Source organism: Oncorhynchus clarkii, chromosome 19 (assembly GCF_045791955.1).
Source record: "Oncorhynchus clarkii lewisi isolate Uvic-CL-2024 chromosome 19, UVic_Ocla_1.0, whole genome shotgun sequence".
Classification (NCBI taxonomy): Eukaryota; Metazoa; Chordata; class Actinopteri; order Salmoniformes; family Salmonidae; genus Oncorhynchus; species Oncorhynchus clarkii.
In genome coordinates this window covers 57174279-57198548 of record NC_092165.1, presented here as the reverse complement: position 1 = coordinate 57198548, position 24270 = coordinate 57174279, and the positions used below count along the sequence as shown (strand labels likewise).

Sequence of the window (24270 nt, the reverse complement as noted above, 5' to 3'; positions counted from 1 at the left end):
CAGTTTGCACTATGCATTGGGGCAGGTAGCGTTCTCCTAAATAAAATCAAATGTATTTATATAGCCCTTCTTACATCAGCTGATATCTCAAAGTGCTGTACAGAAACCCAGCCTAAAACCCCAAACAGCAAGCAATGCAGGTGTAGAAACACCCAGATTTGTCTGTCGGACTGCCAGAAGGTGAAGCGTAATTCATCACCAGAGAACGCATTTCCACTGCTCCAGAGTCCAATGGCTTTACACCACTCCAGTCGACATTGCATGCTCTCTTGGCATTGCGCATGGTGATCTTAGGCTTGTGTGCAGCTGCTCGACAAAGGGAACCCATTTCATGAAGTTCCCGACAAACAGTTCTTGTGCTGACGTTGCTTCCAGAGGCAGCTTGGAACTCAGTAGTCAGTGTTGCAACCAAGGACAGCCTCTTTGCTTGACATCATGGGAAAATCAAAAGAAATCAACCAAGACTGCAGAAAAAAAATTGTAGACCTCCACAAGTCTGGTTCATCCTTGGCAGCAATTTCCAAATGCCTGAAGGTACCACGTTCGTCTGTACAAACAATAGTTGCTCAAGTATAAACACCATGGGACCACGTAGCCATCATACCGCTCAGGAAGGAGACGCGTTCTGTCTCCTAGAGATGAATGTACTTTGGTGCGAAAAGTACAAATCAATCCCAGAACAACAGCAAAGAACCTTGTGAAGATGCTGGAGGAAACAGGTACAAAAGTATCTATATCCACAGTAAAATGAGTCCCATATGGACATAACCCGAAAGGCTGCTCAGTAAGGTAGAAGCCACTGCTCCAAAACCGCCATAAAAAAGCCAGACTACGGTTTGCAACTGCACATGGGGACAAACATCGTACTTTTTGGAGAAATGTCCTCTGGTCTGATGAAACAACAATATAACTGTTTTGCTATAATGACCATCGATATGTTTGGAGGAAAAAGGGGGAGGCTTGCAAGTCGAAGAACACCATCCCAACCGTGAAGCACGGGGGTGGCAGCATCATGTTGTGGGGGTGCTTTGCTGCAGGAGGGACTGGTGAACTTCACAAAATAGATGGCGTCATGAGGAGGAAAATTATGTGGATATATTGAAGCAACATCTCAAGACATCAGTCGGGAAGTTAAAGCTTGGTCGCAAATGGGTCTTCCAAATGGACAATGACCCCAAGCATACTTCCAAAGGTGTGGCAAAATGGCTTAAGGACAACAAAGTCAAGGTATTGGAGTGGCCATCTCAAAGCACTGACCTCAATCCAATAGAAAATTTGTGGGCAGAACTGAAAAAGCGTGTGTGAGCAAGGAGGCCTACAAACCTGACTCAGTTACACCAGCTCAGTTAGAAGGAACGGACCAAAATTCACCCAACTTATTGTGGGAAGCTTGTGGAAGGCTACCCAAAAACGTTTGACCCAAGTTAAACAATTTAAAGGCAATGCTACCAAATACTAATTGAGTGTATGTAAACTTCTGACCCACTGGGAATGTGATGAAAGAAAATCTGAAATAAATCACTCTGTCTACTATTATTCTGACATTTCACATTCTTAAAATAAAGTGGTGATCCTAACTGAGCTAAGACAGGGGATTTTTACTATGATTAAATGTCAGGAATTGTGAAAAACTGCGTTTAAATGTATTTGACTAAGGTGTATGTAAACTTCCGACTTCAACTGCACATCCTTATTGAAGAAAATGATTTCTCTACTGTACAATGCTGAGGGGGATTCTGTACACTATACAACAAAATACAACACAATATGCAACAATATACATTAACACCATATAGAACTGTGAGCATACAAGGCCATGCAAGACCCTACTGAAGAATATACAGTGCTGAAGGCCAAGTAGATTTTGTACAGTACAATTAACTCCAAATAGAGCATTGTCCAGGCCGCCCAACTAGACAAGGAATGATTTCTGCTCACCACTGTATCTGATGGTTCTGTCTGTGGAGTCTCCTTCCCCGAAGCGTGTGATGGGGGTGAGGCGCACCAGGTAGGCCTCTGGCTTGATGAGCTCCGTCAGGTTGTGGGTGATCAGCTCGCCCTTGGCGATCGCTCCCTCCATGGGGATCTCTTGCTCCCACCACCTCGATTGGCCCGTCTAGACAACACATAGGAATATTTTATTGGAAAATCATTATAATCAATTCCAATGCTTATTTTTACAAGTGCACATAGGCCAAACTCAAAACATTATAATCACTTCCTACTGGTCCACGTTCTGAACTCAAGGTGAAAGGAAACTAATAAGATACATTTGAATGGATTCCGTATTTTGCAAGGAAGGGCAACCATCACTACAGCCTCCACTTGGTTATATGATCTTCGTCCCATCTACCATAAAGTTAGCCGACTAAACAATGTCCTGTGTAATTGTGTGCTATTCTTTTGGTGCTGAAATCACTAGGTTTTTATAAAAACCCCAGAGCTCCAGTCGCCGCTCAACTCCATCGTGTAATGTGGAGTTGAGTTTCGCCGGCTACCATAAAGTTAGATCTGATTTAACCATAGACATTACAACCAGTAGAAAGTGATATCTACTGACGTCATCCACGTATTCCTATGAAAAACCCCCGATGGCACTTGAAGTATTTGAATTTGAAGCGAGACATATTGCTGAATGGGGCTGAAAGGCACCCGAGAGGAAGAGGAAGAGAGAGGCCCAACTCGATGGAAAATCTGTTTCCCTCCAGTAGGTGGTGTTTTTGTTGTTGTTTCGCCCACCATGCAAGGAGTTGTTGTATGGAGGTCAATGAGTGTCGAATTTGGTCCCAAAAAAATGAGTGGCTTGTTTGATACTCGAGGTCGGAGTTGTCTCGGGATGGATATAGGGGCAGCAGGTAGCCTAGTGGTTAGAGTGTTGGGCCAGTAACCAGCAGGTAGCCTAGTGGTTAGAGTGTTGGGCCAGTAACCAGCAGGTAGCCTAGTGGTTAGAGTGTTGGGCCAGTAACCAGCAGGTAGCCTAGTGGTTAGAGTGTTGGGCCAGTAACCAGCAGGTAGCCTAGTGGTTAGAGTGTTGGGCCAGTAACCAGCAGGTAGCCTAGTGGTTAGAGTGTTGGGCCAGTAACCAGCAGGTAGCCTAGTGGTTAGAGTGTTGGGCCAGTAACCAGCAGGTAGTCTAGTGGTTAGAGTGTTGGGCCAGTAACCGAAAGGTTGGTGGATTGAATCCCTGAGCTGACAAGGTAAAAATGTGTTGCTCTGCCCCTGAACAAGACAGTTAACCCACCGTTCCTAGGCCGTCATTGTAAATAAGAATTTGTTCTTCATTGACTTGCCTAGTTAAATAAAAAAAATACATTAATGAAATGAGGCTAGTAGCATAGCATCTCTCTCTATTGAATACAGTTGGTTGATGTCAAACCCTAATTGAATATTCAAAATATTATTACAATAATGAGATGTATCCACCAATCCAAAGAAAGGATAGGTGGGAGCTAGATGGCCCGTTGTGTCGCTTTGTGGACAACGACTCCCATTGTTTGGGTGGAGAGACAGGTATCTTGTCAGTATATCCATAATCCTTGACGGCCTAAGGATTATGATGAAAGTGGCCATAAGGATCACGGTCAATGTAGTTGTTTTTATTGTGCCTGAGAGTCTCCTAGTAGCTTGCTGGCCCGTGATCGATCTATGTCAGCACATGGTCCTGTGTGACGACAAATGTAACTTTAAACTAATTCACAGTGGGGATCGAACTTGATCATAATAAACACATTTTAAAACCCAAAACGGACACTAATTATATACTGATCAAAAATATAAATGTAACATGCAACAATTTCAATGATTTTACTGAGTTACAGTTCATATAAGGAAACTAGTCACCTTAAATAAATAAATTAGGCCCCAATCTATGGATTGATCTATCTATCTAGATCTATCTATCTATCTATTTCACATGACTGGGCAGGGGCACAGCCATGGGTGGGACAGGGCGGGAATAGTCCCACCCACTTCAGAGCGAGGTCCAGCCAATCAGAATTCGTTTTCCCCACAAAAGGGCTTTATACTCATCAGTGAAGAAGCCGGATGTAGAGTTCCTGGGCTGGCGTGGTTACATGTGGTGTGCGGTTCTGAGGCCGGTTAGACGTACTAGAAAATTCTTTAAAACGACATTTGAGGCAGCTTATGGTAGAGAAATTAACATTAAATTCTCTGGCAACTTGAGACATCTGTGGCATTGTGTTGTGTGACAAAACGGCACCATTTTAGAGTGGCCTTATATTGTCCCCAGCACTGTGTAATAATCATGCTGCGTAATCAGCTTCTTCTTTCAGCAACTTACCTGGTAAAATAAGGGGAAAAAATATACATATATTCACCGGTCAGTTGGAGGGATTATCCTGGCTCTCACTTAGCTATATGCTAGTTGGCTCTCACTTAGCTGGATGCTAGTTTGCTCTCACTTAGCTGGATGCTAGTTTGCCCTCAATTAGCTGAATGCTAGTTTGCCCTCACTTAGCTGGAAGCTAGTTTTCCCTCAATTAGCTGGATGCTAATTTGCTCTCACTTAGCTGGATGCTAGTTTGCCCTCACTTGGCTGGATGCTAGTTTGCCCTCACTTGGCTGGATGCTAGTTTGCCCTCACTTGGCTGGATGCTAGTTTGCCTTCAATTAGCTGGATGCTAGTTTGCCCTCACTTATTTGGATTCTAGTTTGTGTGATTCTGGAGTAATGACAGATGAAGGCAACCCCTAGAGAGATTGGGGCTACGTCCTGATTATCCACTATTCTCCCTAAGTATGCACTTGTTCACTTCCAGTCATGGATTGACAAAATGGTGGAAAATCCCCCAATATTTACACCAATCTAATATTTTTTAATTCATGACTGGATGTGGACATTTAGGGAGAAGGGTGGAGAATCAGGAGGCAGCCTGGGAGTCCTCACAAGGCCTCTTTCCCTCCTTTAAACACCCCATCCAGCCCAGGTTTACAATGTCTCAGAGTAGTGAACTCCCCATCCAGCCCAGGTTTACAATGTCTCAGAGTAGTGAACTCCCCATCCAGCCCAGGTTTACAATGTCTCAGAGTAGTGAACTCCCCATCCAGCCCAGGTTTACAATGTCTCACAGTAGTGAACACCCCATCCAGCCCAGGTTTACAATGTCTCACAGTAGTGAACACCCCATCCAGCCCAGGTTTACAATGTCTCACAGTAGTGAACACCCCATCCATTTCTGATTTACAATGTAGTGAATCACCGCATGGTGAAGGGGTTACACATTTTACACTAAGCACCAACATCCACCAGAACAGCTGTCTCTGTTGTCGCGGGGAACACATCTTTATGGAAGACGTTACGAGTTCCATCAACCTGACTGACAGTCCGTAAGTGGCATCGTGACATTTCTTTGAGCAGTTGTAAACTGTGGCTTTTAACAGATAGATTTACTTCATTGGGCTGGAAGGAAGTTAACTGAATTGAAGTGTCCACTTCAATTTATGGCAATTTTTCTTGTCTTTCATATTTTGTTGTTATAGTAACAGACAGGTTAAATTTTGAGGGTGGGACAGAGGTAGGGGAGTGCAGACAGAAAAGACATGACTGGGGATCAAATCCCCGCCTGCAAGGCATCATGGGTAGCGCAGAGCTGGCAGTCGCTAGACCAGACCAATGCTGTGTGAGCAGATTCTGTCATACCTGTACACTCTGTTGTACAGTACCGTCTATCACTACGGCTTTTCATTTCAGTCTTTCTTACAAATAAAACAGCCTGCCAAGAAATCTATTGTGAAACTTCATAATGAATTGTCTCTTTCATTGTGACCTACTGTTTTCGATCAATCACAAATGACACCTTCTCAACATAATGAATAGTACTTTGGGCAGACATAAACAAAGACATTAACAAATGCATTTGAATACCGCAAGCACAGACGTGTGTGTGGATGCACACACACACACACACACACACACACACACACACACACACACACACACACACACACACACACACACACACACACACACACACACACACACACACACACACACACACACACACACACACACACACACACACACACACACACACACAAACTAGAGCTGCTATGACAATAGACTAGAAGATAGGCAATCTGTTCATGAATAGGTGACAGTTATGAAGTTGTCATACATGCGGAAGAGCAGACACCTTGTTGGAGCTGAGGTGCCACCGTGCTGGAAGCATTGAGATGAGATAAGATGCTCTAGCTCTTTGAATCTCCCAATTAACTTCTCACATGCATAGCAAACAGGTTGAAGACAGAGACATGCATCTTCAAATCAAATATTAAAGGAATCATTTCAAGCGTGTATGTTTTAATGTAAATATTAAAGGAATCATTTAAAGAGTATATGTTTTAATGCAATTATTAAAGGAATCATTTCAAGCGTGTATGTTTTAATGCAATTATTAAAGGAATCATTTAAGCCATGTGTATTTGAATGTAAATATTAAAGGAATAATTTAAAGCATGTATGTTTTAATGTAAAAAGCTTTCTTAATTCCCTTGTTGGTTTCTTAGTCACACGGTTCCTCTAGAACCAGCTAAGCATGTCAAATTAAACGCACCACCACATAACTCCCTCAGTCTTCAGGTACTTAGAAAAATAAACACCAGTGCACTTGTTAAAAGGGATTAGCCTCAAAATATAACAATAGGCTGAATATGAGTACAATACAATATCTAGCTTTTAGTGAGGCCCACTGTTTTCAAGTATAAAGCAATGAACTGTACTATTGCCTTGCTTGCCAGATGTATTGTGTTAGAGACAGTTGAGGACAAACACTATAAATTAACATCAAACACAACTATATTATATCACAAAAATAATCAACCGTCCTGCTGTTCACATCATTTTTAGTTCTATGAACTGTACATTAGGTCAAACAAACTGTGAACGGCTCAAAAATAAAATAATTTCAGTTTTCATTCTTTATTGAACATCTATATTCATATCCCGTCACTCAAAATTACAAAGAGTGACTATTTTTCAATGTATTACCAGTAATAACTCATAACACCATCTCAATGAATTGTCTTTCCATGCCAGAGATGCAACAAAACTTGGTTATGTGGCCAACCTCCGAGCAATGTTGTGCGGCTAATCACTGTTGATCTTGGCTACGACAATTGGCACGCTCGCCATTTTCCCAGGGTGCCAAGGCCCACGTTGTCTCGTGTGACAGCTGAGTGAGTCACAGTGGGCCTGGCAGCCGACAAATAGAAGATGACTGGTCAAACCCAGAATTCAACCAATGGAGAGTGGAGCTGGTGGGAAGTGAGCGGGGGAACCTGTGAGGCCCACTTTCTCTCCTGCACGTCCCTGCTACCCAGCTAATGACATCTACATCTATTGGCTCGGCTAGCTTCCTAATTCCACATCTGCAGTTCTTACAAGGACATATTTTTCTTAAAGGGACATCTTTTTCTTAAAGGGACATATTTTTCTTACCAGGACATCTTTTTCTTAAAGGGACATCTTTTTCTTAAAGGGACATCTTTTTCTTACCAGGACATCTTTTTCTTAAAGGGACATATTTTTCTTACCAGGACATGTTTTTCTTAAAGGGACATATTTTTTTTGTTGCCTGCTCTTTTATCCACACGGAGTTTGAGCCGTAGAGATGTACAATACTACAGTATGTGTTCTAAGAATGTATCTATGGTTTCAGCATGAAACCAAGGCTGGATTGTTATAGAGAAAGGATGTATGATCATTATGAGAGGATAACCAGACATTATAAGGGTCATACAGTACATGCGTGTCACAAGTCTTATAACAACATTATAACAGCATCCCAATGCATTATACCTGCAGGAAAGTAAAGGGTTACCAATTATGCATACATATACTGTAGGCATAGTCCTGTGTCACTCAAGAGACAAAACTCATGTGTAGTGTAAATGGCATTAGCATGTACTTTACTAACACCCCTAACATCTAAAAGAGCACTACACTGCTCTTCCGCTCCAGTTTAGGTCCCATGTCGCTGAGTTGTTAGGAAGTTATCAGCTCAGTCTGCCGTTCAAACACTTCACCCCCAGAAGCACAAGGGACCGTCGACCTAATCTGAGACAGCACTTGACTTTTAACACATCCTCCAGCATGAGCACGACCCTTGGCATCCTCCTTCTGATACCTCCTCCTCACTCCTCTAGCCTCCTCCTGCCTGCTCCTGCCTCCTCCAGTCTCTTCCTGCCTCCAATTTCCACCTCCTGTCTCCTCCTGCCTCCTCCAGCTTCCTCCTTCCTGCCACCTCCTACCCCACCTTCTCCTCGTGCCTCCTCCTGTCTACCCCTACTTCCAACAGCATCTTCCTGTCTCCTCCTGCCTCTTCCAACCTCCTCCAGCCTCTTCCAACCTCCTCGTCTCCTCCATTTCCCCCCTGCTTCCAACAGCCTCCTCCTGTCTCTTCCAACCTCCTCTAGCCTCATCCAGCCTCCTCCAGTCTCCTCCTATCCCACCAGCCTCCTCCTGCCTCCTCCAGCCTCCTCCTATCCCACCAGCCTCCTCCTGCCTCCTCCAGCCTCCTCCTATCCCACCAGCCTCCTCCTGCCTCCTCCAGCCTCCTCCTATCCCACCAGCCTCCTCCTGCCTCCTCCAGTCTCCTCCTATCCCACCAGCCTCCTCCTGCCTCCTCCAGCCTCCTCCTATCCCACCAGCCTCCTCCTCCTGCCTCCTCCAGTCTCCTCCTATCCCACCAGCCTCCTCCTCCTGCCTCCACCAGCCTGACATTTCATTTCCTACAACGCTGACCTTTATATTCAAACATCAGCAGCGAGGGAATACATATGCCTGTTTTGTTCATCCTCTCCAGTGTGTATGGCAGAGACTCAGACACAGCCATAAAATTGGGCGAATTAAATTGTAAAAGCGCAGATGTTATTTGGCTTGTTTTGAAGATTTACCTGCAATGTGGGCAGAGGTAGAGAAGGTAACAGCCATTCATTTTCCATGTCATGTTCATTCACACTGTTATGTTATGATGGTCATATCATGATCATAATCGGACTCGATGCCTATGTCCTCAATACAAATGCACCCACCTTTCCCCATTTATTGCTTAGAGATGCTGAGAGAGAGTAGATCATACTGACCATGTCATGTATGGTTATATACACAGTCAGACAAAATGCCATGTCATCCACCAAACAGTACCAGTCAAACGTTTGAACACACCTACTGTACTCATTCAAGGGTTTTTCTTTATTTGTACTATTTTCTACATTGTAGAATAATAGTGAAGACATTCAAACTATGAAATAACACATATGGAATCATGTAGTAACCAAAAAAGTATTTAAAAAATGTCAAATATATTTTATATCCTTCAAAGTAGCCACCCTTTGCAGTTCAGTTGTGTTGTGACAAGGTAGAGGTGGTATACAGAAGATAGCCCTATTTGGGAAAATACCAAGTCCATAGTATGGGAGAGAACTTTAACATTACTTTAAGACATGAAGGTCAGTCAATCCAGAAAATGTCAAGAACTTTGAAAGTTTCTTCAAGTGCAGTCTCAAAAACCATCAAGCGCTATGATGAAACTGTCTATCATGAGGACCGACCGCAGGAAAGGAAGACCCAGAGTTCCCTCTGATGCAGAGGATAAGTTCATTAGAGTTAACTTCACCTCAGATTGCAGCCCAATAAATGCTTCACAGAGTTCAAGTAACAGACACATCTCAACATCAACTGTTCAGAGGAGACTGCGTAAATCAGGCTTTCATGGTCGAATTACTGCAAAGAAACCACTAAGGATGCCAATAAGAAGAAGACTTGATTGGGCCAAGAAACATTAGCAATGGACATTAAACTGGTGGAAATCTGTCCTTTGGTCTGATGATTTTAGATTTTTGGTTCCAACCGCCGTGTCTTTGTGAGACGCAGAGTGGATGAACGGATAATCTCCACATGTGTGGTTTCCACTGTGAAGCATGGAGGAGGAGGTGTGATGGTGTGGGGGTGCTTTGCTAGTGACACTGTCAGTGATTTATTTAGAATTCAAGGCACACTTAACCAGCATGGCTACCACATCATTCTGCAGGGATACACAATCCCATCTGGTTTGTGCTTAGTGGGACTATCATTTGATTTTCAACAGAAAAATTTCCCAACACACCTCCAGGCTGTGTAAGAAGAAGGAGAGTGATGGAGTGCTGCATCAGATGACCTGGCCTTCACAATCACCTGACCTCAACCCAATTGAGATGGTTTGGGATGAGTTGGATCGTAGAGTGAATGAAAAGCAGCCAACAAGCTCTCAGCAAATGCGGGAACTCTTTCAAGACTGTTGGAAAAGCATTCCAGGTGAAGCTGTTTGAGAGAATGCCAAGAGTGTGCAGAGCTGTCATCAAGGCAAAGGATGGCTACTTTGAAGAATCTAACATATAAAATAGATTTTGATTTGTTTAACACTTTGTTATTTCATAGTTTTGATGCCTTCACTATTATCCTACAATGTAGAAAATGGTAATTTTTTTTAAAGAAAAACACTTGAATAAATAATGTGTGTCCAAACTTTTAACTGACACGGAGATTAGGTAGCCTCATGGTTAGAGCATTGGGCCAGTAACCAAAAGGTTGCTTGATCGCATCCCGGGGCTGACAGGGTAAAAATCTGCTCCTGAGCCAGGCAGTATTCCCCGGGTGCCGTGGATGTCAACTAAGGTAGAATTTCAGAGGGGTTGCTTTAAATGCGGAAGACACATTTCAGTTGAATACATTCATTTGGACAACTGACTAGGGATCCCCCTTTTATTGTACATGTATGTCTTTTTCTATTTTTATGTGTGCTTGTTTTAAAATAGTCAAATTAATAAGCTAAACTATTCCCTCACATTCTGCTCTGTCCCTTTTGTATTCTGCTAAGCAATGTATGTTGCCTGTTGGAGGTAAAACGGTGTTGCCATGGCAACGAGCCTCACTTCTCATTCATGCCATCATCATGCCAAATCCTGTTGTAGAAAGGAGGAGAGAGGGAGAGAATAGAAGAGAGAAAGAGACAGAGGAAGAAAGAGAGGGAAGAGAGAGAGAATGAGAGAAATAGAGAGAGCGAGAAAGAGAAAGAAAGAGAGAAGAACAGATAAAAGGGTAGAGAACCAGAACAAGAATGAGAGAGAAAGACAGAAGAGAGAAAGCGGGAGAGAGAGAAGAGACGAGAGAAAGAGAGAAAAACAGATAGAAAGGGAGAGGGAGATAGAGAAGGAGAGAGAGAAGAGAGAGAAGAGAGATTCCTTCTCATGGATTCCTCCTCATCCTCATCCTCTTGTCTCTCACTTTCCTCCTCTGCGATTCATCAGGATACAGCAGCTCATCCTCAAATCCACCGGAGACCAGGGGGAAATCATTTACTCTGAGTAAATAATAATCTGGGGAGAATTCAATCCAAGGCCTCTCTCTCGGACGCAGCAAACACACCACTAAATAATTCAAACAGCACCAATTAGCCTTGAGTTAGTTCTAATCTGTTTGACCAATACTCAATTTTTTTCCTCCTTCACGCGAATACTGACATGACGGCGAACGTACAGTCAATCTGTGATGATGAAACAGAATGTATAGTCAAGTCTGTGATGATGATGAAGGCTGATAATGGCGAGGCTGACGACTAAGCTATGAGCACTCGAAGGCCAAGGCGGGGAAACACCGGGCGACTTGGCCGTTGCATTTCTCCTCGATGCTGTGTCAGGACGTATAGACACAGAGTCCTCCTTTCTTTTATGCCGAAAGCCTGTTGCGGTAGTAGGGTTGTCGGTAGCAGGGTTGTCGGTAGCAGGGTTGACGGTAGCAGGGTAGTAAGGTTGTCAGAAGTAGGGTTGTCGGCAGTAGAGTTGTCGGCAGTAGGGTTGTCAATATTAGGGTTGTCGGCAGTAGGGTTGTTGGGCAGCAGGGTTGTTGGGCAGCAGGGTTGTCGGGCAGCAGGGTTGTCGGCAGCAGGGTTGTCGGGCAGCAGGGTTGTCGGGCAGCAGGGTTGTCGGCAGTAGGGTTTTGTCGGCAGTAGGGTTTTGTCGGCAGTAGGGTTTTGTCGGCAGCAGAGTTGTCGGGCAACAGGGTTGTCGGGCAGCAGGGTTGTCGGCAGTAGGGTTTTGTCGGCAGTAGGGTTTTGTCGGCAGTAGGGTTTTGTCGGGAGTAGGGTTTTGTCTGCAGTAGAGTTGTCGGCAGTAGGGTTTTGTTGGCAGCAGGGTTGTCGGGCAGCAGGGTTGTCGGGCAGTAGGGTTTTGTCGGCAGTAGGGTTTTGTCGGCAGTAGGGTTGTGATTTTCCTGTGTTTTATACATATTTCCACACCATGAGGTTGGAATAATACTGTGAAATGTTGAAAATGATGATAACACCCTTTTAGTGTAAGAGCTGTTTGAAAAGACGGCCTGAAATGTCAACTTGTTTTGGGGTTTTCTGCCAATAACAGCTCGTTTTCAGGTTACATATCCCTCTCATTAGGCTCCTACAATTAGGCCCCTCACTCAGACCACTACTAGACAGTCTTATCAAAATTCTTGCTTAAGTATATATATTTAGCTAATAAGCTATTCTTGACCATTTTAATAGAAAACAATCACAGTAAGGTACTTAAGGAAAAGCAGCCAACAAGTGCTCAGCATATGTGGGAACTCCTTTAAGATAGTTGGAAAAGCATTCCAGGTGAAGCTGGTTGAGAGAATGCCAAGAGCTTGCAAAGGCAAAGGGTGGCTACTTTGAAGAATCTCAAAGATGAAATATATTTTGATTTGTTTAAAACTTTTTGGGTTATTACATGATTCCATATGTGTTATTTCATAGTTTTGATGTCTTCACTATTCTACAATGTAAATACTTATGTGAACATATTGTAATAGGCAATGTAACCCTATTATGTACGGCAAGGACAAGAAAAGCGGTTTGTGGCATTACGAGTACTTCTAACTCTAACAGGGGGAGTGAATGTTGTAAAGGGGAGTGTGAATTAGTTGTCACACATTGCCTTGTTAACATGCTAGATGAATTGCAGGTACTTAACGAGAGAACGACCGCCTCGACTATTATACTTAGCAAGACGTCACGATGTGTGAAGTCGAGGCGAAGTCCGCTGAGCTGTCAAGAGTTTAATACGCTGTTAGCAGCCATGTGTCAAATATCAGCCTGGGTGAGATTCTGAGAATGGGGTGTTGGGAAGGAGAGAAATAGGGAGAGAGGAGAGAGGTGGAGAGAGAGAGAGAGATGGAAGAGAAGTCACCATTGATGAAATTAAGCGGATAAACAGTATGGGGGCCCGGGAATCAGAGGCGTATGCGGGGTGCACGATTAGATAAGGGCATCCTGCTTGGTCACCCGATCGGAAACAGCCAACATTAGGACACCGCGGGGGCTCCCATCCTATCATCAGCAGGAGTGAGGGGCGGAACGAGGCTACACCTCTGGGCCCCCTAACTAAAAGAGAGGGACCATGGAGAGAGAGCGTGACGGAGGAAGTAATCCCTTTACCTCCTTCCTCCTCACCGTCTCTCCCTCCCTTTCTTCCTCAGAATGACTGAACGGGATGCTACTTCCTACTTGCTGTAACACTGGGGCCATTTAATTGCAACCCTTCTAGGTAGCCTGGGATGATCCCCGAACCCCCAAATGGCTTGACCCATCTGGTATCTGATCAGCTTCTGTTATCAACGATGAGAACAGAAGATAGAGATACATAGGCTTAGTTAGCCCGGTCTCTGCCAACGCCAAATCCCCCCCAGCTGAAGTGACTCTGTTATTGGTCAGCTAATAACTAGAAGAATGAATCAGCATGTCCTTGGACCACTGCGTATAATAATGGCAGCGTCTCATCATCGAGGTAGCTATACTGTATGATTTCCTCACTACGTAAAGTGTGTCCGTGATGCCAAAGCCATGACGTTGGAATGATGGAAGTGATTAAAAAGTGAAAGGAGAGTTTCATTATTCATCAAAACAACGATATTAAACGACACACAATACAGACAGAATAACAGCAGACCGATTCTGCTCAAACAATAGGACTTGTTATCTGTCATTTTGGCAAATTATTGGATTTACACAAACACACGCGCGCACACACACACACGCACACACACACACACACACACACACTACACACACACACACACACACACACACACACACACACACACACACACACACACACACACACACACACACACACACACACACACACACTACACACACTACACACACTACACACACCACCCACTAGGAGAGTGAACTTAACTCTGCAGTCAGTCCAGTCTGCCCTTAGGTGGGTTAAGTTAAACCCCATGCAGGCTGGTGTCCTGGAAATGTCATGTGTGAGCCACTAAACAGAAAAGAGAGAGAGAGCTATAGCAGAGAGAGTGAGAGAGGTAGAGGGGAATCAGAGAGAGAGAGCAATAGTAGAGAGAGAGAGAGAGAGATAATGAGGGATCGGAGAGAGAAGAGAGAGAAAGAGTGAGAGAGAGAAGAGAGAGAGGAGAGAGAGAGAGAAAAAAAGAGAGTGCGAGAGCAGAGGGGAGGATTGACCAGCCAGGCAGAAAGGAGGAGAGGAGGGAAGGGGAACAGGGGAACAGCAGGTACCAAATCCAGGCAGAGAGGAGAGAGCAGAGACCAGCCATGCCTCCATGATGGATGGGCCTCATCCAGGAAACCACTGTACTGAACCTGGCAAAGAAAAGCACAATAAAAGCTCTAGATAATGTGCTACCATCGCCAAAGACAGCCGGTTAGAGAGCGTTATCCATTAAACAAGAAAGGGGCTGACAGGGACAGTGACAACCGGGCACCTGCAATGTGATGAGTCTGAAAGAGTCCATCAAGGCTCGTCCTCTTTTTACCCAGCAGCCACCTCTCCTCCCCCACTGACAGATGCTGGTTGTGTGGTTTTCAGACGCGTCTCACGCACATGTAATCACGGCCCACACAGCTAACCTCTGTTCCAGCGAATTCCATCACTGGTTCCTCACTGAACACCTTATCTTATTTGGGCAGCTCTTCCCCTCTGGGTGAAGTTGTTAATTAGTTTCTTGCCCTCACTCCTTTCCTGTTCTTTCTTCCCCCCTCCCATCCTCCTCCTCTCCTTCACCTCCTGCTCTTAGCCAGGTGTCTGCTATGTTGCTGACTCTTATATAGCAACGACTGTCAAGTCCCTTTCCCTATGCAGACCTAGCAAGAAGAAGGAACTGAGAAACAATAGCTAGCTGCTTTTCACAATGCTTTGTGGCGAATGAACACAAGTGGTTCACTCAGAACGGAGCTGATACAGATATGGATGCACCACCTCCCAGGTGAAAAGACACCCGGCTCGAGTGTTTTATAAACAGTCCTGCGAGTCTGAAAGAATCTGTGCAGCCAGTGAAAATGTGCTTCACTGTGCTGAAAATATCGCTGAGCGTGTCGTGTGAGAGAAAGTCGACCCCAATATGTGGAGCCACTGGGCAGAACACCTGACGTGTATACAGAACCTAAATAAATAAATGAAATAAAAGTCTAAATGTCCTCAGTGCCCTGCAGTGATGACTAACAGCATGCAAGACTGGGAAGTTTGTTTTGAAATAAATAAGGAAAAAATTAGTTGAATGTTTTTATTTGACTTAGTGTTGACTTTGAGCGCCGGTGGGTGGCGACCAGGCAATGACAAACCTGACGGGGAATAAATCATGCCGTGTGACGCCATTAGAAGTGGCGGAGGACTCTGTCATTCCAGCTGTGCGCTGACAGTGCTGAAGGTGAGGGAGAAGTAATGGTGAACGGAGAAGACGGCATTGACAACCGGAATGCCATCCCTAACCGGAACACCACAGACAAGGAGGAGGGTGGGGGTTTGCTTAAAATAAATTAAATGCTTTCAGCTAGTTTCCTCTGGTCGTCTATAAGGGGGGGGGGGGGGACCCCCAACAGCAGAATGCCACACACAGTCAGAAAGGACAAATTCGAATGTCTTCACAAGTACATCATGCACAGGCATTTAGCAGGGTTGAATATGTTAGATCTCAGGATCATATTTCTGCAATGACTACAGTATCTTCTTGGTGTTTAGCTCTTTCTGCAAAAAAAAATTAAATAATGCAAAATAAGGACATTTGCTGCAATGAATACTGTCAAAGTCACTACTTGGCTAGAATGACAAAACCTCATTCACTCTCATGGGTGACAACAGAAGGAGGAAGTACTGTGTGCTACAGACAATTGCTCTCGCCTTTGAGACAAAAGTAGACCTTAAAAAGGTGAAACTTTGACAAAACCTAGAGCATGAAATGTCCAGGTGAAGATCTAACTGGCCCTGCTCACCTGTTTGATCCCCAGTCGGTAGGCCACGATGCGGTCCACAGACAGCGGGTTCTGCTGGGTCCACTGTAGCTTGAAGCCGTAGACCCTGGGCCGGTTCTGCCACAACGCACTGTACGTGTCATAGTAGAACTCTGGGGCATAGGCCCTCCCTGCAACAGAAAACAAAAGCTGGTTTTAGCATGGGCGCTTGTATTTGTCCTATTGTAGACAGTGTACACAGAGTAAACTAAAACGTAAAGGACACCTTCCTAATATCGAGTTGCACCACCCCCCATATGCCCTCAGAACAGCCTCCATTTGTTGGTGCACTGTCGCTGTAGCCACTGAAGCTTTACTTTTCCCAATGATGCCCACAAATAGAACATGCAGAAAGAAAGCCAGTGGTTCAAAGAATGCACTGACACAAAACTACGCAGTAAAGAAGAAGAGGGCTAAAAAGCTGACAAGCCATGGAAAACAGCTTAGCGAAAAAAGACCTGTCTGTTTCTTGAAAACCTAACTTGTAACTAGAGAGGCAGGAAGAGGTGCACAGGAGCTTTAGAGTGTGACTATTAACACACAGCGTAATGGATTAGACGTTAATGTGACATTGAGGAGCTGTCTATCTATCACACGTATTTGATGTTACAGGGAGTCGTGATACAACAACCTATCAGCGTCTCACATTCCAGCTTTGTGAGTTAGATGAATCACTGTAGCTATGTGAGTTAGATGAATCATTATAGCTATGTGAGTTAGATGAATCATTATAGCTTTGTGAGTTAGATGAATCACTGTAGCTATGTGAGTTAGATGAATCACTGTAGCTATGTGAGTTAGATGAATCACTGTAGCTATGTGAGTTAGATGAATCACTGTAGCTATGTGAGTTAGATTAATCATTATAGCTATGTGAATTAAAATAATCATTATAGCTATGTGAATTAAATATATAATTATAGCTGTGCATTAGATTCATCATTATACTGTAGCTATCTGAGATAGATAAATCATTAGAGCTATGTGAGATAGATAAATCATTAGAGCTATGTGAGATAGATAAATCATTACAGCTATCTGAGATAGATAAATCATTAGAGCTATGTGAGATAGATAAATCATTACAGCTATCTGAGATAGATAAATCATTAGAGCTATGTGAGATAGATAAATCATTAGAGCTATGTGAGATAGATAAATCATTAGAGCTATGTGAGATAGATAAATCATTACAGCTATCTGAGATAGATAAATCATTAGAGCTATGTGAGATAGATAAATCATTAGAGCTATGTGAGATAGATAAATCATTACAGCTATGTGAGATAGATAAATCATTAGAGCTATGTGAGATAGATAAATCATTACAGCTATGTGAGATAGATAAATCATTAGAGCTATGTGAGATAGATTAATCATTACAGCTATGTGAGATATATAAATCATTAGAGCTATGTGAGATAGATAAATCATTAGAGCTATGTGAGATAGATAAATCAAATCAAATTGTATTAGTCACATGCGCCGAATACAACCTTACAGTGAAATGCTTACTTACAAGCCCCTAACCAACAATGCAGTTTTAAAAAATACAGATAAGTATAAGAAATAAAAGTAACAATTAATTAAAGAGCAGCAGTAAAATAACAATAGCAAGAATATATACAGGGGAGTTCCGGTAGAGAGTCAATGTGCGGGGGCACCGGTTAGTTGAGGTAATATGTACATGTAGGTAGAGTTATTAAAGTGACTATGCATAGATGATAACAACAGAGAGTAGCAGCGGGTAGCAGCGGTGTAAAGGTGGGGGGCAATGCAAATAGTAATCATTCTAATGTGGCTATGTGAGTTAGCTGAATCATTCTAGCTATGTGAGTTAGATGAATCATTCTACTGTAGCTATGTGAGTTAGCTGAATCATTCTAGCTATGTGAGTTAGATTAATCATTCTACTGTAGCTATGTGAGTTAGCTGAAATAATTCTAGCTATGTGAATTAGATTAATCATTCTAGCTATGCGTGTTAGATGAATCATTCTAGCTATGTGAGTTAGATTAATCATTCTACTGTAGCTATGTGAGTTAGCTAAATCATTCTAGCTATGTGAATTAGATTAATCATTCTAGCTATGCAAGTTAGATGAATCATTCTAGCTATGTGAGTTAGATGAATCCGTTTCATATCTTGACATGAATGTGACATTAATATCTAATATCTCATATATTGGCAGGTAGCCTAGTGGTTAGAGCGTTGGGCCAGTAACTGAAAGATTGCTAAATCAAATCCCCGAGCTGACAAGGTAAAAATTTGTCGTTCTGCCCCTGAACAAGGCAGTTAACCCACTGTTCCTAGGCCGCCATTGTAAATAAGAATTTGTTCGTAATCCTTATTTACAATGACGGCCTACCAAAAGGCCTCCTGTGGGGACGGGGGCAAGGATTAGAAATACAAAATAAATGAAATAAAAATATAGGACAAAACAGACATCACGACAAGAGAGACAACAGACCACTACATAAAGAGAGACCTAAAGACAACAACACTGCATTGCACCAACACATGACAACACAGCAAAGTAGCAACACAACATGACAACGACAACATGGTAGCAGCACAAAACATGGTACAAACATTATTGGTCACAGACAACAGTACAAAGGGCAAGAAGGTAGAGACAACAATACATCATGCAAAGCAGCCACAACTGTCAGTAAGAGTGTCCATGATTGAGTCTATGAATGAAGAGATTTGAGATAAAACTGCCCAGTTTTATAAACTACAAGATTAGACTCAGCAGGGACTGGACCCAGAGTGATCTCTCCTATCTGACCCCTCCCATCTGACCCCTCCTTTAGCCACACAGTCGAAGGGTCACCAGGTGGTGGGTAGCTTACACACTCCAGTCTAATCTTACCTGTCACACACACACACACACACACACACACACACACACACACACACACACACACACACACACACACACACACACACACACACACACACACACACACACACACACACACACACACACACACACACACACACACACACACACACACACACACACACACGCACAGTCCCTGTCCAAACAGAGGTACTACACACTCTGAACTCTACACGGTTATCCAGTGGGTGTTACAAAATAACTTAACGTATGGTGAAACAGACGATATCTGATATCTTTACATTTTAGTCGTTTAGCCTATTAGGTAAGGCTGATATGAGGGATGAGAACCATGGTTTTTAAGTAAGGCTTTGGTCTTTGGTAACTGGGACGTGAAGCCACATTTCTCCGTGGGCGGAGAGCTGAGCTGCAGCTACAGCAGAGTCCAGCCTCACAGTTAAACCCTGTCATCAATATTTCACAACCAACTCCTCAGAAATGTGAAGCTGTCATCTTGTCAAGCATTCATTACCAGCCACTACCGCAGCAATGTTACTGCTATGCTAGAGATTCATTACCAGCCACTACCGTAGCAATGTTACTGCTATGCTAGAGATTCATAACCAGCCACTACCGCAGCAATGTTACTGCTATGCTAGAGATTCATTACCAGCCACTACCGTAGCAATGTTACTGCTATGCTAGAGATTCATTACCAACCACTACCGTAGCAATGTTACTGCTATGGTAGAGATTCATTACCAGCCACTACCGCAGCAATGTTACTGCTATGCTAGAGATTCATTACCAACCACTACCGTAGCAATGTTACTGCTATGGTAGAGATTCATTACCAGCCACTACCGCAGCAATGTTACTGCTATGCTAGAGATTCATTACCAGCCACTACTGTAGCAATGTTACTGCTATGCCGCAGATTCTGCTATCATGCAATCAGAAGGCACCCAGAACGTGTGCACATTGTAACGTCTGTCACGAGACACACACACACACGCTAGCAGATAGCAAAAGACTTCCATTCTTTGTGCTAACGCTAGTTAGAATTGGCTCACGAAACTACCTCTAACTTCCTTCATACTGGACACAGAGACATAAAAATAGTACCCACAAGTTCATGTAATATTGGGGAAGTAGATAAAGGGACCTCCTTGCCACAATCCTGAAGTATCTCTTTATGGTTTGTCAACAACTTGCTTTCATGTGACTGAACTCCTCAAAAGAAAAGCACAGAAATATCAAACATTAGGCTTTTATAAAAGCAACAGGAGTGTTGTCTGGAGATGAACGCTCCATATGAAAGATTCAAACAACTGTCAGGATCAAGAGAGGTAGTCTTTGAGCCACACACTTATTATCAGGAAGACCAGACAGGGTTTCTTGCTTTCCTTAATGTTGGACAGTCAAATAGTTTCAGGAATGCCGTACAGGAAGACAAGGTGACTTTCTAATATAACAAGTGGACTTTCGGGTTCCCTAAATTGCTGACATTTTCTTTTGGGTGGAGGGCAAGATAGGGAGTGCAGTAATCCTCTCTCCTTGTGGCTGCTGTGCAGGAGAGAACATTGACAATGTAAATCCGAGTTGGGGCAAATATAGCTCTGGAAAGACTTGAGCAGTGATATGGCTGTACTTCTTGATCTGCAGACTCTGAACGCTTATCAACAGTAAAACGTTGTGGCCATTTCTCCCATCCACTGAGCGTCTAATGTTGAAAAAGCTTGAAAGCAAAAGGGCAAAATATCACAGTGACAACTTCTCCCTGCTGATTCTGCTCTATGTCGACATATGAAGTTGTCACCCGGGAACAATAAAGTTACTAGAATTTGAATGTAATATGACATTTCATTGAAAGACAAGTGTTTTCCTGTGTCAAGACTTCTGAGGAATACAGTGTGTTTTTACATACCACTGTGTCAACACTTCTGAGGAATACAGTGTGTTTTTACATACCACTGTGTCAACACTTCTGAGGAATACAGTGTGTTTTTACATACCACTGTGTCAACACTTCTGAGGAATACAGTGTGTTTTTACATACCACTGTGTCAACACTTCTGAGGAATACAGTGTGTTTTTACATACCACTGTGTCAACACTTCTGAGGAATACAGTGTGTTTTTACATACCACTGTGTCAACACTTCTGAGGAATACAGTGTGTTTTTACATACCACTGGGTCAACACTTCTGAGGAATACAGTGTTTTTACATACCACTGGGTCAACACTTCTGAGGAATACAGTGTGTTTTTACATACCACTGGGTCAACACTTCTAAGGAATACAGTGTGTTTTTACATACCACTGGGTCAACACTTCTGAGGAATACAGTGTGTTTTTACATACCACTGGGTCAACACTTCTGAGGAATACAGTGTGTTTTTACATATCACTGGGTCAACACGTCTGAGGAATACAGTGTGTTTTTACATACCACTGGGTCAACACTTCTGAGGAATACAGTGTGTTTTTACATACCACTGGGTCAACACTTCTGAGGAATACCGTGTGTTTTTACATACCACTGTGACAAAATTTCTGAGGAATACACTAATACCAAAACGCTGAAAGCTAAAAACACTAAAACAAAAATATTGAGATCTAAGAACACTAAAACCAAAACACTGAAAGCTAAGAACACTAATACCAAAACACTGAAAGCAAAGAACACCAAAACCAACACACTGAAAGCTAAGAACACTAATACCAAAACACTGAAAGCAAAGAACACTAAAACCAACACACTGACAGCTAAGAACACTGATACAAAAACACAAAGCTAAGAACACTGATACTAAAACACTGAGCGCTGAGAATACTAATACCAAAACGGTGACAGCTAAGAAGACTGATACCAAAATGCTGAAAACTAAGAAGACTAATACCAAAACACTGAGAGCTAAGAACACTAAAACCAAAACACTGAGAGCTAAGAACACTAATATCAAAACACTGAGAGATAAGAACACTAAAACCAAAACACTGAGAGCTAAGAACACTAAAACCAAAACACTGAGAGCTAAGAACACTAATATCAAAACACTGAGAGATAAGAACACTAATACCAAAACACTGAGAGCTAAGAACACTAATATCAAAACACTGAGAGATAAGAACACTAATACCAAAACACTGACAGCTAAGAACACTAATATCAAAACACTGAGAGATAAGAACACTAATACCAAAACGCTGAGAACTAAGAACACTAATACCAAAACACTGAGAGCTAAGAACACTAAAACCAAAACACTGAGAGCTAAGAACACTAATATCAAAACACTGAGAACACTCATACCAAAATGCAGAGAACACTAATACCAAAACACTAAGAACACTAATACCAAAACACTGAGAACACTAATACCAAAACACTGAGAGCTAAGGACACTAATACCAAAACACTGAGAGCAAAGAACACTAATACAAAAACATTGAGAGCTAAGAAACCTAATACCAATACACCTAGCGCTAAGAACACTAATACCAAAACACCAAGCGCTAAGAACACTAATACCAAAACGCTGAGCGCTAAAAACACTAATACTAAAAAGCTGAGCGCTAAGAAAACTAATATCAAAATGCTGTGTGCTCAGAAAACTAATACCAAAACACTGAGAACTAAAAACACTAAAATCAAAAAGCTAAGAACACTAATATCAAAATGCTGTGTGCTCAGAAAACTAATACCAAAACACTGAGAACTAAGAACACTAATACCAAAACACTGAGAGCTAAGAACACTAATACCAAAACTCTGAGAACACTAATACCAAAACACTGAGAACTAAGAACACTAATACCAAAACACTGAGAGCTAAGAACACTAAAATCAAAAAGCTAAGAACACTAATATCAAAACACTGGGCGTTAAGAACACTAATACAAAAACACTGAGAGCTAAGAACACTAATACCAAAACACTGAGAGCTAAGAACACTAATACCAAAACATTGAGAGCTAAGAACACTAATACCAAAATGCTGAGAGCTAAGAACACTAAAATCAAAAAGCTAAGAACACTAATATCAAAACACTGGGCGTTAAGAACACTAATACAAAAACACTGAGAGCTAAGAACACTAATACCAAAACACTGAGAGCTAAGAACACTAATACCAAAACACTGACAGCTAAGAACACTAATACCAAAACACTGAGAACACTCATACCAAAACACTGAGAACTAAGAACACTAATATCAAAACACTGAGAGATAAGAACACTAATACCAAAACACTGAGAGCTAAGAACACTAATATCAAAACACTGAGAACTAAGAACACTAATACCAAAACACTGAGAGCTAAGGACACTAATACCAAAACACTAAGAACACTAATACCAAAACACTGAGAGCAAAGAACACTAATACAAAAACATTGAGAGCTAAGAAACCTAATACCAATACACCTAGCGCTAAGAACCCTAATACCAAAACACCAAGCGCTAAGAACACTAATACCAAAACGCTGAGCGCTAAAAACACTAATACTAAAAAGCTGAGCGCTAAGAAAACTAATACCAAAACAATGAGAGATAAGAACACTAATACCAAAACAATGAGAAAACTAATCCCAAAACAATGAGAACACTAATACCAAAACAATGAGAACACTAATACCAAAACGCTGAGAGCTAAAAACACTCAAATCAAAAAGCTAAGAACACTAATATCAAAATGCTGTGTGCTCAGAAAACTAATACCAAAACACTGAGAACTAAGAACACTAATACCAAAACACTGAGAGCTAAGAACACTAATACCAAAACTCTGAGAACACTAATACCAAAACACTGAGAACACTAATACCAAAACTCTGAGAGCTAAGAACACTAATACCAAAACACTGAGAGCTAAGAACACTAATACCAAAACACTGAGCGTTAAAAACACTAATACAAAAACACTGAGAGCTAAGAACACTAATACCAAAACACTGAGAGCTAAGAACACTAATATCAAAACACTGAGCGTTAAGAACACTAATACAAAAACACTGAGAGCTAAGAACACTAATACCAAAACACTGAGAGCTAAGAACACTAATACCAAAACACTGAGCGTTAAGAACACTAATATCAAAACACTGAGAACTAAGAACACTAATA

The 24270-nt window shown here is 42.4% G+C and overlaps 1 protein-coding gene across 1 annotated transcript in view; it reads right to left on the bottom strand.

Annotated features, from left to right (window-relative positions):
- Nucleotides 1–24270, bottom strand: part of LOC139374364 (MAM domain-containing glycosylphosphatidylinositol anchor protein 2-like) — a 180618-nt gene that overhangs the window by 22721 nt on the left and 133627 nt on the right. Inside the window, exons 10-11 of the mRNA XM_071115401.1 lie at nt 16277–16425; nt 1939–2116 (exon numbers count right to left, since the gene is read on the bottom strand). Coding sequence (XP_070971502.1) covers nt 1939–2116; nt 16277–16425 — 327 coding nt within the window. The remainder of the gene's footprint in view (nt 1–1938; nt 2117–16276; nt 16426–24270) is intronic.